The sequence below is a fragment of the Podarcis bocagei genome, assembly GCF_964188305.1.
Source record: "Podarcis bocagei genome assembly, chromosome: 1".
Lineage (NCBI taxonomy): Eukaryota > Metazoa > Chordata > Lepidosauria > Squamata > Lacertidae > Podarcis > Podarcis bocagei.
The window spans coordinates 135556486-135571964 of record NC_138125.1 but is presented as its reverse complement, the minus strand read 5'-3'; the positions used below and the strand labels follow the sequence as shown (position 1 = coordinate 135571964).

Below are 15479 nucleotides of genomic sequence, written 5' to 3'. Positions count from 1 at the left end.
AGGGATAGTGAACTTTATTATTATCTCCCAACATATCATGACATTCTGCTCGATGGAGCGGTTTTAAACCCAGTGTTTTTACCCACTGCAGATTCTACAAAATCAGTAGGTGCCTGGGACCCCCATAATAATTGTTTGTGGGGCTGGCTCCAGTATTTCTCTGTCCATTTTATCAGTCTCATGTTATGAATCCCTCACCTTTTCCAGCTACAATATAGTATGGCTTCTAGTATATAAGCCACAAATACATTTTAGGCGGTGGCGGCAGAGGGGAGTGTTTCAGGGGGAGATGTCAATACTGTTTTTCAATGAAATTGTGACGCTAACATCACTGTATGAAATGTCATCTTAAACTATTCCTTAATGTTTCAACACTGTGTAATGCAACAGTCCCTTTCACTGTATATAAAGTACATAACAGTAATTGTTTCACAGACTAGGAAACTGGCAAAGTGCTGTTTCCTTCCAGCAAGATCTCAACACTTTTCCATCGCAAATTTTGCTGCCCTGGAGAAATAAAAGGTTACAAAAAAGCATAGCCACTTCAGAATAGTGATTTATTGTATGATCACATTAGAAAAAGATGAAGATGACCCTGTCATCTGGAATATGCTGTGTTAAAGAGAAGATAGCAAGCCTGATTTTGATATGCAAATATTACAGAGAAAACTCCCCTAGACGTTAGTTGTAGAAAATGCTGATCGCAGAAAAAAAAAAGATGGGGGGACAGGAGGGGGAAAGAACCTTTAACAAGACACGAGGGTAATTCAAAGCCAAGTACTTTTAAACAGCACTTAACAAGTCCCCAGAGCCCACTCCATAGTGGCCCACCCCAGAAGTGCTATCTTCTGCCCCTCAACAGCTTGAAAAAGTAGTAATTGCAAATCCATTTACATTTTGCCTCTCAAGTTTTCCACGTTCATAATTCAGCAGCATACAAAAAGCAGCGGAGCCAGGAGGGTCTCCTCCCGAAAGGTGTTCATATCAAGGTAACTGAGAATCGGAATACCCCCCACCCCGTGGCTCTTGCACCTCTGCCATCCCTTGTTTTTTACATTCCACTCCTAATTATGTTGCATCTATTGCCATACACTTAATTAGCTGCATTAATGTGATTTCTTTTCACATAGTCAAGCAATTAAGAGCTATGATTGAGTTTCATTCAATTAGCCTCAACAAACATGCTAATTGATGTCCCAGATGCAAATGAGGTGCAATGAGAGAAACCTGCTAGCAATTGAGTGCCATGTCAGAGACCCACAGCTCTCAGCTTGCTGACAGAAGCACAGCTTCACACGGGTACCACCTTCTGTGGAGCTGTTTTCAAGGGGATTTGGGCAGTCAGTTTGTGTGGGGAAGGTCGTGGCATATTCCATTAGGACTTCAGTACACCAAACGGATTCCTACAGAAATAATAATATGCAACAACACATCCAATCTGTTCTGAATATCTGCACAGCAATTGCTGTAAAGCAGCATAGTGCATTGAAAATACACTTTACCTCTGTTACCTAGATGCAAGCATTTCTGTTAAACTGAGATCTGCACACATTCTCTTGTGCTAGTAAAATACAACATACGTAATTGCCTACAGTTATCATTAACTGGCAACTTCATCTTAGTCAGCTGTGGGCAATGTGGTAGTTGAAGTTAAACTCAAAACACATTAATCAATCAATAAATTCCTACCATACACCCACTATATTGATAGCCACTGCTTTTCTTTCTGAGGATACCCTTGGCATTTGTGCAAACAGAGCAGTGCTGATGTGATAATTTGACTACACTACCGCTCACTGCACATAAGGCTGTACAACATGTTGTAAAGGTGGTGTCTCCCCTTCACATTAACACCCCGGCACAGTCAGCTTGATATTTACATTTTTTATTACATATGTGCAAGAAACAGCTACAGTTCAGGATTATGCATCTGAATTCGTTGAGTCAGATTCGGGGAGTGGCTTCCTTCGATTCTCCCGCCAACAAAGGAGGTGGGGAAATTTCGCAAGACGTTTTTGACCCTTCTGTTTCATCTCCCTCCTTCAAATCTTTGCTGATTTGAAAAAGCCCCCTCCCTTCCAGAGTCTGAGCTCCCTTCCCGGGCCTCTGGGCGGTTGAAGGACTCCACAGCATCCCCGAGCCCCTGCTCCGCCTCTTCTGTCACTTCCTCCTCTGAATTCTCCCTGACACATGTGTTGAAATAGACTTTTGCTTATAAATGACTAAGAGGAAGTTACCAAATACAGTGGTGCCCCGCAAGACGAATGCCTCGCAAGATGAAAAACCCGCTAGACGGAAGGGTTTTCCGTTTTTCGATGCACTTCGCAAGGCGAGTTTCCCTATGGGCTTGCTTCACAAGACGAAAAGGTCTTGCGAGTCTTGCTATTTTTTCGCTCCCCCCCCTTTTCTAAGCCGCTAATCCGCTAATAGCCTTTTAGCCGCTAAGCTGCTAAGCCTTTAATAGCCGCTAAACCGCTAAACCGCTAATAGCGCTAATCCGCTAATAGGGTTGCTTCGCAAGATGAAAAAACCGCTAGAAGAAGAGACTCGCAGAACGGATTATTTTCGTCTTGCGAGGCACCACTGTATTTTGCAATTTTAAAATAAAAAGTAACTGCGCAATCCAAGTTAGGGACTACTGTCAGAGATTACAACTCTCTTAAATTTTTGCTGAACTTTCTTTTTATACTAATTAAAATGAATCCATCCCACTTCTGTTGGGACATTTTGAAGAGGAGTGTGGCTAGGAGACCCTTTATTAGCTTCATAAGAAAAGAAGAAGAGCCTGGATCAGGCCAATGGCCCATCTAGCCCAGCTTCCTGTTCTCACAGAGAACAATCAGATGCCCATGGGAAGCCTGAAAGCAGGACTCTCCCCACTTGTATTTCCCAGCAACTGAGAGTGGAGGTGGAACAGCCATTAATTGCCCTTTCCTCCATGAATCTTATTTTGAAGGCATCTAAGTCTGTGGCCATCAACACCTCTTTATGGGCTGTGTGAAGTACTTTTTTGGTCTGCAGTAAAACTTCCAACATCCAGTTTCATGTCCACAAGTTCTAGCATTGAGATAGAAAGAAAAGCTTTTTGAATACCAAGCAAAAAAGTGACTCCTCTAAATCACCTTTTCTCTTAAAATAAAAAGTCCTAAACTCACATAGATGAGTTGCACTATCCTCTTACTAGTGAAACTCTACAATTACATGGTTCTATGAGTGTATCTGAAGAAGTTTGCATGCACACGAAAGCTCATACCAAGAACTAACTTAGTTGGTCTTTAAGGTGCTACTGGAAGGAATTTTTTTATTTTGACTATGGCAGACCAACACGGCTACCTATCTGTAAATGGTTCTATGAGTCCATCATGTATGCTTCCTGAGTCATGTTAGGTGAAATCGGAAACAGATCCATTCTGGAGTAAGATTCCTCTTTATTAGAAAAGAAGGTGTTGTCTCTCTTTATCAGTTGCATGCCATTAACAGACATTTGGAGCTGCAAAGTCTGCAATCCTGGCTTGGTTGTGCTGCTGTTTGCAAGGGTCTGTATGTTCCCTCCAGGGTGAGTGAGACCCCAGCTGACAAATGTATCAGTATAACACCATAACCATATAAAAGACCCCCTTCCCTTTGTTTATGGGATTCAAAGGCATAACATGAAGCCCTCTGCAGCAAATGGGAAGCTACACTAATTTTAAAGCCATGGACTACACTGAAGCTAGTTGCACCTAAATAAGATCATACATATGTTATTTTCTATTGCATTGTTAGTGTTGTGAGCCTTTTTTATCTCAACATTGTTTTTGGAAAAGAAGCATGCAGATGCTAAATTAAGATTAGATTAAAAATTAAAACAAATAGATCATTTCAGAAGGCTGCTTGATTAGAACTAGGGGTGTAGGAATTCCTGAATCTCAACCCCCCCCCTCGGATCGCCCCATTAGGAAAAGAGTATCTGCCTGCAGAATCGTTGTATTTCAAAATAATCCAAATGTTTGACATCTAGAGCTTCTGCTTTAGTTTTGGACATATCGAAAGCAAAATACCCACCACCCACATTGCTACACATTATATTGTTTCTCGCTAAACATCAGTAAATAAGGCGGCTGCCATGCACTTTTATCAGATTACCCACAAACTATCTTGTTAAGCATTATTTATGGGCTGTGTGAAGCCAGGGAATATAGGAAGGGTGACATTGGCCAGAGTTAATTTCATGGGCAAAAGAAAGACTGTAGCTCAGTGGCAGAGTATCTGCCTGACATGTAGAAGGCTCCCGGTTCAATTCTTGGAATCTCCAGGTTGGGCAAGAGGAGCCTCCTGGCTGGAATCCAGTCATTGTAGACAGGATTGAGCTAGGTGGGTTGATGGTCTGATTCTGTATCAAGGCCTATGTTCCCAATGATCCACGTTTAACCAGAATCAGAAGGGAAAGGAAAGGGAGAAATACATGACATATGAGGGGCAGAGGAAAGTACCAGTATTAGTTAATAAATGTGATGTGGGGACAGATTCTACTGTTTCTTTCTTTTTTTAATCAAATATCCCTGGTATTCATGCAGTACAAGTTCTTAAAGGTTTAGAATGCACTCTTTTCTACAAATATAATATTAAACTAAGATTTGCAAAACACATCTTTGGTTGGGGATCAGTCTGTACTTCATCTCCCTGTATGAGTAGTACATTCATAGTGGTGCAGAGGTGATATAAAATGCGAAATTATTAATGGCAAAGCTTTACTTAGACTTTACTAAGAACACTGCAGAATCAGGGCTTGACTGAGCAGTTCAGAAACCATAGACCATATGCATGAATTGTTATGCTCAAAAGGTCTTATGGGACATGCAGAATAGGTTTCCTGATTTCTAACTAGATCTGGCATGGGACCTATTTACCTTGCACTGTTTCATACTGTGCCCTGCTGGAGAGTTTAGAAATCACACAGGGCCAATGATTTTCTCTACTTTTATTTAGCTTACTTGATGAAAAATCTCATTCTTTTTAAAAAGACTCAATGACAACAATTCTTTATAATCTATGTGGGCATAATAGAGTACACTAACTATAACAACCCTATCCAATGTCTGCTAACCTAATCATCCCTTATTTTATTTATCACCACTGTTCAATGCCTCCTTATTCCAATCAAAGTAAGCAAAACACATCAATCTTTTACCATTCTGATAATTAGCAATATTAATTTCTGCAGAAATTAAGTGAGTTAAGTTAAATTCTTTGTCTTTAATATGCTCGTCATACTTCTATCCAATTAACTGTGTGAAATGCCTTTGCGCTTTTGTTTCCCTATCAATAACTAATTCAATTCAGTCTTAGTAGACTGAAAATTTATTTAATTCCTACAAACCATACTTTACAGGAAAACAACAAATTACAGCAAATTACAAATCTTATTTCAAAACGCTATTTTATAACTGAAAAAGATCATTGAAAACTGGTTAACAACCTGCAAATCTATTTAGATTGCTAAGTATTGTTTGAGAGTGTTGTATGTACTGACTGGCAAATGCTGATGACTCTACTTTTTTGTGTACAGAGGGAAGTCAGACATTTTTATTGCAAAATGCCGTCTGGAAAAGATGCAAAATAAAATAGCTAAAATGCAGAGGAAAAATAAAGGGAGGGGAACAAAGACCCCTTCCCTTTGCTTATGGGGTTCAAAGGCATAACATGTAGCACCCTGCAGCAAATGGGAAGCTACACTAATTTTAAAGCCATAAAATGCTATAAAGTGCCCTGCAGGGCAGGACTACACTGAAGCTAGTTGCACCTAAATAAGATATGGTTCATTTACTTCGAAGCTTAGCCTAATGTAATCATCAGTGGATTTCTAGCCTAGAGTTGTAACAGGCAAGTAGCCGACACTGCAGAGGCGACACTCCCAGCCACTGAGGAGGCTTCAGTTAGATTGCTGTTGATTAGAAAATTTTTCAGTTTTGACAAGCACTTAATGAACATAAATCGCACCTTGATTGGTTTCCACTGGGGCCACAGGCACACCTGGGGGGGAAAGAGATCATCTCCTGCTACGAAAGACCTTAGGAAATCTACAATTGTGTTATAAGCTTAGCCAAAAACACGTATTTATAAAATACTGCTGGATGTAGCCACATCGTTATGCACACTGCTCTTATATGTTCAGTACTACTGGATAACACACAGTGATACTTTCAGTCTAAATTCAGAAATACAGGGTTACTTCCAAGTGCCGGGAGATGATATTCTTAAAAAGAAATTATGTTTGCCTTTGAAATGTTCCTAGCAAACTTTCTACTCCACTGGAAAAGACATAGAAAGTTTAATACATTGTCATTTAGTGTGAAAAAAGAATGATTTCTATAAAAATACCAAAATCTGTGCAAATAAATAAAGCCTAAATGGAGGCTTAATATTGCACAGAAAATAAACTATGCATTATGGCTCTCCAATAACGCTACTGAAAGCTACATTTATCAACCATTCCCTTTATCAAAGCAAACTGTGAAATGGCACTTATGTATCTTATCAAACACCCCCCCATTAATACTCAACTAATCAAAGTATGTTTTTAATTCTAATTTTCACATTGATTAGAACTGCGTTTTCCTTTAAAAAATAATGGATACTTTGACAGTCAACCTCTATCCACTCCCTTCACAATGTTAGAAGATGAGCAATTAAATAGGCCTGAGATGGTATGTTTGATGTTGTTGGGTCCAGTGATGGTGTTGTCTGGGTGTATGTGGCAACAAAGTTGGCATCTGGGTTTATTGCAGGCTCTGGTGCCAGTGTCCATGTTAAGTCTGGTTGCTGTATTATTGTGGGTGAGGAGCTGTTTAAGACTGGGTGGCTGTCTGTAGGCAATGAAAGGTTATGGAAACAGTTCAGGATCACAATACCTCAGTGACTGCCTCTCCCCGTATAAACCATCCCGGACTCTGTGTTCATCATCTGAGGCTCTTCTTTGTGTGCCTCCTCCATATGAGTTTCAGAGAATGGGCCTTTTCTGTACTGGCTCCCTGTTTGTGGAATGCTCTCCCCAGTGAGGTCTGCCTGGTACCTTCATTATATATCTTTAGGCACCAGGCAAAAACCTTCAACTTCCTTCAAAAATTAACTAACCTTGCAAGCTGGCAGGTTGTACATGAAAACTTTGCACTACGCCAATTCTTGCCACCAATGTTAAAAAGCAAACTATGAAGTATTCTATCATCTGAGAGGAAGATAATGCCTCCCTGATCAGATGATTCACTTTTTGCAACAGAGATGTTCTATACATAAAGAAAAGTTCCCTGGATAGTTTTCTGCCTAACAGAACTTGAAAACATGCACACTATTTGCCATATCTTCATTAAATAAACATATTGACCTACTATGGATTCTGAAATTTTTCCTTATGGGTTAACACAGTTACCTTTACTTCTTATATATTTAAATAAAACACAATCTATAATGAAAGCTGTTTACTTAATTTGTATCTTGCCACCTTCTTGAAAGAAGTTTGCTCTCTAGCCCATTTCTTTAGAAAAGCATTTGCAATTTCCTACAGAACCTACAGGACACGGGTGGTGCTGTGGTCTAAACCACTGAGATTCTCGGGCGTGCCGATCAGAAGGTCGGCAGTTCAAATCCCTACGACAGGGTGAGCTCCCGTTTCCCAGTCCCTGCTCCTGCCAACCTAGCAGTTCGAAAGCACGTCAAAGTGCAAGTAGATAAATAGGTTCTGCTCCAGCGGGAAGGTAAACGGCGTTTCTGTTTGCTGCTCTGGTTTGCCAGAAGCAGCTTAGTCATCCTGGCCATATGACCCGGAAGCTGTCTGCGGACAAATGCCGGCTCCCTAGGCCAGTAAAGCAAGATGAGCGCCGCAAACCCAGAGTCGTCCACGACTGCACCTAACAGTCAGGGGTCCCTTTACCTTTACCGAACCTACTAGTGAAGAGATACTAGGAAATGTCAACGTAGGTTGAAATGATTCAAGCCTGTTGGATAATCTTAAATATGGGGGGGGGGGGGGAAGGTTACCAAATTTGCCCTGCACCAAAAAGAGGAAGCAAAAATATATATGAAAATAAAGCTTTGTGTTAATAAAGTGCATATAGCTTTAGAATAATTAGTGAAAGGCACAATACCTGCTCAGCAGCTCTACTCTTGTTGACAAATGCCAGTTTAGGAATATGAGAAAAACCTCTTCTCATATGACTATCTATAGGTAACTGGGGTGGGGAAAGGCATGTTGCCATGCAAAAGCCTTTTTATGGTGGAATCTCAAACTAGGAACCAGCAAAATGTCTTGCCATCTAGATGACCCTCAGGATTCCTTCCAACACTACAATTCTATGTTTCTATGATTTTTCATTATCACAAAGGCTTCACTGATAGGAAAAAGGAACACACACACTGGACTAGAACCAAACAGGTTAAAAGTAAGTGTATACCCTATTATGTGAAGACTAGATTGAACTATATTCCTCCATTTACTAATGTTGGAATAATTTTGAAACATGCAAGATATTCAGTTGCCTTGTAATCTTCATCCTCAGCTACATCACGCTGCATGCATTCTTCTTGTGGCCAGGAGTGGCCTGGCTTTGTAGCAGGTATATTATGAGTAGAAAAAGACTTATATGGTACCACGACTCAGATTACATTTTGAATACCATTTTTCAAACAATTCATATTTGAGAAGTGCTCTAGGGAGCAGAGACAGGAAACATGGGCTTTCTAGTCAAATTTCTAGTCTTTTTTTTAAAAAATAATTTTTATTAAATATTTTATTGGTTTACAAAAGTATGTGCACTGTCTCTTTTTTAAGGTTGTTTTCTACACATTAATTACACCAGTTGTGAGACATTAGTGTTGCATACAGCACAGTGGCACTTTGGTTCTCAAACACCAAAAACCTGGAAGTGTTCTGGTTTTCAAACATTTTTCGGAAGCCAAACGTCCAATGCGGCTGTCAGCTATTGTTTCCGGGGCACCTGCACCACTCAGAAGTGTGCCTTGGTTTTCGAACATTTTGGAAGTCAAACAGACTTCGGGAACAGATTAAGTTTGGTGCTTTTGTTTTTGCTATTTATTTTGCATTTTTGTTTTTGAGGCTTTTTCGGTTAATTTGTTTTTGTGACTGTGTGGAACCCAGTTCAACTACTGATTAATTGATTGTGTGTCTGCGGAAATGGATAAAAGCCCCCCCCCCCCCATCCAAACAGTGACTATCATCAGTGCAGGTAAGAACTTTTTTAAAAAATTATTTTTTACCATCTACAATACTGTCTTATTTATTTTATAGTACAGTACTGATTACTGCTTTCATTTTATAGAACAATGGTCTTGTTAGATAGTAAAATTCATGTTAAATTGCTGTTTTAGGGGTTGTTTTATAAAAGTCTGGAACATATTAATCAGTTTTGCATTACTTTCTATGGGAAAGCACGCCTTGGTTTTTGAACGCTTTAGTTTTGGAACGGACCTCCAGAACGGATTAAGTTTGACTGTATAAGTACCACTGTATAAGGCTGAGGAATAAAAGGGGAGAGAGAGGGGATGGGGTGGTAAAACTTATATTCATTAACTTAGTGTGGGGCTTTGTGTCAGTGTCACTTAGATAGGTTCTCTTTCTATTCGCTTATTATATTTTTTTGGTAGTGAGAGAGGTGTGGGGGCAGGACATGGTTGGTTGTCTTTAGCTGGCTGTAGTGAATTTGTGGAGGGGATTGTTGGGTCAAGTTAGCCATATTGATTCATATGCTGTCAGTCTATTCTTGTTGTCTTGTTGGTTTGTGTACGTGATAAAGGGGAGCCATACTGGGGGGAAGGTGCCCTCTTTTATTTGTCCCCATGTCAGTTTAAGTCTATTGGTTAGCTTTTCTGGTAAGGCTGTTTCCTATACCAGTAGTCCATGTTCACTCCTGACAGGTCTCTCCAGTGACTGGCTATGATGCTTCTGGCTGCTGAGCATAGGTGGGTTATGAGCTCTTTATAGTGTGAGTGGGCCTTATTATCTTGGAAGATGTTAAATAGGGCCAGTTCTAATACCTGTTTAGTTATTTTGCATATTCTTGTAGGACTGCTGTCCAGAAGGGTTGGGGGCATTCCCACCACATATGGAGGTATGTGCATGTGCATCCAATTATGTCTTTTGAAAAAGTAGTTAGTATCTTCTGCTCTGGTTTCTAGAGTGTATGTTCTACAACTTTTAGTTTCTCCACTGTGTGCTTAGAATTAATCTCATAATAAAATGGTAGTTCCTTTCTTTTCTTTTTTAAAGGTTGTTTTTATTAAATATTTTCTTGGATTACCTAAGTACATATAGCACCTGTGCTTTTCAATACATAGAGTCCTTTCTACAACTAGTTATATTCAACATGAGACACTAATGTTTTAGACAATATATGGTTGGGGGAGAAGAAAGTGGGGGGAGAGAGCAGGGAAGAGAGAAGGTGGGTAATAAACTTTTCTTCTTTTACTTAGTGTATTTGCAACGTTTCTGTGTTAACATCAAATGGGTAGCTTCTCTTTCTATTCATGTATTAGTTTTAATTGGGGGAGGATTGGGGGTCCCAGGGGCTGGTTGGTTGACTTCAGTTGGCCACAGTGAGTTTTGCTTGTGAGTGCGAGGGAGAGGGGTTGTAGGGTCAAGTTAGCCATATCGATTCATATGCTGTTGGTGGGTTCTTGTTGTTGCCTTGTTGGGCTGCGTGCTGAAGAATATTCACTAATTAGGCTTTTATGTTTCTTGATTATAAAAAGGATTATTACTCATACAGTCATACCTCGGGTTGAAGTTGCTTCAGGTTGAGCGTTTTGGGGTTGCGCTCCACAGCGACCCAGAAGTAATGGAACACGTTACTTCCGGGTTTTGCCGCTCGCACAGATGGTCAAAATGACGTCACACGCATGCGCAGACGTGGCAAATCGCGACCCGCGCAGATGCGGGTTGCATTCGCTTCAGGATACGGTCGGGGCTCCGGGGTTCCTGGGCTCCCGTTCGTATCCAGAGGTACCATTGTAATTTGTGTGGGTCTGATTCCTGGTTTTGAAACATCATTTGATAATTGTGAAATGCATGTACACTTACATGTAAACTTGGATGATAGGTCAGTACACCATTATCAGAGAGAGTAACATATTTCTTCTTCCACTCTTTATTTAAAGATCTGCAACTTCGCTTCAGCAGCATGCCCTATGAAGAAGAAAGAGGTAATATGAAACACACTGTTAGACACACACACACAAGTATATATATGTTCATATCCTATAAAGTTTTACAGCATTTGTTATTGCACTAACTACTTTGATATGGCTCCTTCATTCACATACTAGTGAGTACATCCTTTTAAAATAACATTATCAGTATACATACCCATCATCCATACCCACCCCGCCGGCAGCGTCAAATCTTATACATTTTAACCAGTTGGGCATACAAACCAGGAGGAAGGCAACAAGTTAAAGAGTGGTCCCAATATTGATCTTTGGAGGGACCCCACTTCTTATATCCATCCATGATGAGAACTGTCCATTTATTCCTACTCTCTGCTTCCTGTTCTTTAATGATCAATTTATGGGAACCCTTGTTAATGGTTCTGTGTGGCACCTTTAAGACTAATCAAGTCAAGCTACAATTCTGTACATATCTATTAGGGAACAATCTCTATTGAATTCAGTGGGACTTATTTCTGAATAATACGTGGTTATTGTGTTATGAACCCAAACCAGAAATTGTGACAGAAGTGGCCCCTTCTGAACCATGATAACACATAGGTGCTGAATTTATACAACTTCAGTGTTTAAGTACCCACTATTTTGTTGAAAGGAAGGAGGGCAAGGAGAAAACCAGAAGACCTTAGCCATGCCTAAATGATCTGCTAGCAGTTCCATGAAGTTGAGCATTCACCACTGGGGACATTACTCTGGAGAGAGTAACCTTCTGGCATGAAGACATCACACTGACCTCCTCTGACTCAAATGACTCTAATAGAAGAAGCCCTAGTGCAACCAAAGTCTTCCCTGCTCTATCTGCTGGAGAAGGCTAGAATCCTATAAATGAAGAGGCATCTCTCTGTGAAAGGAGAGCCAGCACTGAGAAGCTGCAGCTGATACATAAGGTTCAGACCAAGAGTAACTGCTGCTCAAGTAACATCTGAGCTATTTTCTCATATACCATTCTTGAGTCATAGAATCATAAAATCATAGAATTGACTAGTTGGAAAGGACCCCAAGGATCATGTAGTTCAACATTTGACCTATAAAGTCTTAAATAGATCTGGACCACAATACCTCAAGGACCACCTCTACCCTTAGGAACCACCCATAGGAACCCAGTGATCATCATCTTAGGCCCTTCTCTGTGGGCCTCCTCTGTGAAAGGTCCAGTGGGTGGCAGGAGGGAGGCTCACCTGACAGCTTCATTACATAAGTTTAGGCGCCAGGCAAAAATGTTTCTCTTCAACCAGGTGTTTGGCTGTGGGTTATTGGTTTGTTTTTTATTATGTACTTTCTATTCTCAATTTGTATTTTTCTGTTGTGAACTGCCCTGAGATGTTCAAATGGAGGGTGGTATACAAATTTAAACAATAACAATATCCCTTGTCCCAGGTGCTCCCCTGCTTTCAGCTTCACAAGACCTTTAGCAAAGACATTCTTGCCAAATGCTGTTAAGTGTATCTTCCCAAAAGTCCTTCCTAAAGAAAGCATGGACCATGGTCCAAAAAGCCAAAGCTTTCCTGACGACACCACCTATGCAGCTAGTATTTTCCTCTCTCTTCCTGGGCCACAACCTTCAACAGGAAGGAGCGATGAAAAAAACCACCTATACCTCAAAGCCCTTCAGCTTCTTGTGCAGTCTCATAGTCCCTTGCTATATGTCAAAGGCTGTGGCTGGCAGCATTGTTTGTATGAATCAGAAGGAAGGGGTTGTGGACAGTGGGCTTTATATGAATCTGCATTCTCAGGCAGGAAGCAGGTCACTGCAATGCCCTTGGTCCTACGTACACCATGAGACAGCACTCTAGGCCCCCCCCCACTCAAAACATCCTAGCAAACACCCCTGTTTACAAGTCCTGGTCATAAGCTCCCAATCCGTTGTCCAGAGTGCCCCAGTCTTTGCTTTGCCTTTGTTGAGGTCAGTGCTTACATCAGAACATAGATGAATCTACTTCATCTGATGATATAAATGAAATGTATCATCTTTAATGCTTGATGATAATATAAAAGAAAAAATAAAGCTTGCAAGATGTCAGTATTTCCACTAGTGTGCTCCTAAGTTATTTAATATACCCTATATTTCCCCCACCATTTCCAGCTGAGGACAATAGTGACTAAGCACTGTTGACAGGACATCTTTTATCTAGCTGTGCTTGCAGAAAGGTGACTTATGTGAAGGCCACAAAACTAACCTTTAGAATGCTGTAATAGTTTTAAAGTGAAGTTTTAGTATGAAAAAGCAGTTTATTATCAATTTGTAAAAGTTCTATTTCTCAAACAGTGCTAATCATCATGCTGATGAGTAAGTGATCACAAACACCCACCATGTTTCTTACTGGGCAGATTAGCCCCCACTGTTACTTCAACTGGCTGATGTGATGACGACAATCAGTGGTCGCACAACAGAAGCCTCATCTGTTCAAATAATGGCTGCTATGACTGTCTTTAAATAATGTAAAACAGGCTTTAAAACAATCACGTGATCCCTAATTTACAGAAATATTCATGTTGCAACTCTTCGCTTAAAAGGAGGGGCATTTTAGTTAGAGAAAAATCATATCATATCATATCATATTATATCATATCCCATCCCATCCCATCCTTCCTCCCAAGAAAGCCCAGAACAGCATTTACTGAATATTAGTGCACCACTCCTAAACATGTGTAAATTCTATACACATGCAGTCTTCGTATAACATCACTGCATTGTAACATCTTGAGTTGGGAGATGGCTCAAACACAAGTGGAGGAAAAACTAGGCTGAATGCAACCGAAAACTGGTGAAGGCTCATCATTGAGTCTACCTAGTGGCAGTGAAGGCAGAAGAAGGCCTACTTTGCTGCCTTCATTGCATCCTCACTATGGCGTAACTGCTTGCCTTGACCAGGATCTTGACTCCACTGTTAAAGTAGACAAATCTCAAGGGATGTCCAGAGCATTCTCTACTCTAGTCGTGTTGGATGAGTTACAGTTAGTAAGACTTGAGGATGTGGACAAGGTGCTTTGATTGGACAGGGCAACCACATGTGCTCTGGACCCTTGCCTCTCTTGGCTTTTTAAAACTAGCAGGGAGGGAACTATTAATGCCTCCTTGCGAGAGGGGTGGTCCTTGCCTGATTGAAGGAGGCAGTGGTAAAATGACTCCTCAAGAACCCCTCCCTGGACTTGGAAAATAACTACTGGCCGGTTGCTAATCTCTCCTCCTGCAGTGATGCCCTTTTAAATGTGTGTGTCTGGGGGGTGAATTACAGTGGTACCCCGCAAGACGAACGCCTCGCAAGACGGAAAACCCGCTAGACGAAAGGGTTTTCCGTTTTGGAGGCGCTTCGCAAAACGAATTTCCCTATGGGCTTCCTTCGCAAGACGAAAGCCCATAGGGAAATCTCCGGGACAGCGGGGAAGCCCAGCGCGTCTTCCCCACTGTCCTCGGACCTCCTCTGAAGGCTGGCGGTGGGAGGAGGGCTCTCCGCCCCACCGCCAGCCTTCGGAAGGCTGCTCCGAAGGCTGGCGGTGGGGCGGAAAGACCTTCTCCCCGCGCCAGCCTTCGGAAGGCTGCTCCGAAGCCTGGCAGTGGGGCGGAGAGACCTTCTCCCCGCGCCAGCCTTCGGATGGCTGTCCTGAAGACTTGCAGTGGGAGGAGGGTTTTCCTTCCCACCGCCAACATTCAGAATGCTGTTCTGAATGTTGGCGGTGGGGAGGAAAAACCCTCCTCCCACCGCAAGCCCCGGGAACAGAGGAGAAGTGCTGCGCCCCTTCCCCTCTGTTCCCGTACCTGTCCTGAAGGCTTGCGGTGCGGAGAAAAGCCCTTCTCCGCACCGCCAGCCTGGCAAGCGGTTTCCATAGGAACGCATTAATTGATTTTCAATGCATTCCTATGGGAAACCGTGCTTCGCAAGACGAAAAACTCGCAAGAAGAAAAAACTTGCGGAACGAATTAATTTCGTCTTGCGAGGCACCACTGTATTGTTTTTTTGTTGTTCGTATTTGTACTATGTATTTTATAGTTTTTATACTGTAATTTTATGTTGTGAAACTGCCTGAGATCTGCGGATGAAGAGCGGTAAGTAAGCAAGCAAGCAAACAAATAAATTAACAAACCAAACTTTGAAATGGTACACAGGCACATGTGATCCAATACCAACCCAGTAAAATAAAGGCTATAAGAGTAACAACCCTTTATGAAATTCTCTAACATGTTTGAAAAGAAACGGGTGTCTTCCACAAGTAACAGAATGGTGAGATTGTTGTAGTATTACTTTTGAGCCTTTTTCTCCCACAGTTGA

At 41.4% G+C, this 15479-nt stretch overlaps 1 protein-coding gene across 7 annotated transcripts in view; it reads right to left on the bottom strand.

The window, feature by feature from the left end:
• The window catches only part of AGAP1 (ArfGAP with GTPase domain, ankyrin repeat and PH domain 1), a 326092-nt gene that overhangs the window by 142226 nt on the left and 168387 nt on the right, over window positions 1-15479 (bottom strand). For all 7 annotated transcript variants that reach the window (XM_081203561.1, XM_081203562.1, XM_081203565.1 and 4 more), the window contains one exon: window positions 11069-11173. In XM_081203561.1, the coding sequence (XP_081059687.1) occupies window positions 11069-11173 (105 nt within the window). The remainder of the gene's footprint in view (window positions 1-11068; window positions 11174-15479) is intronic.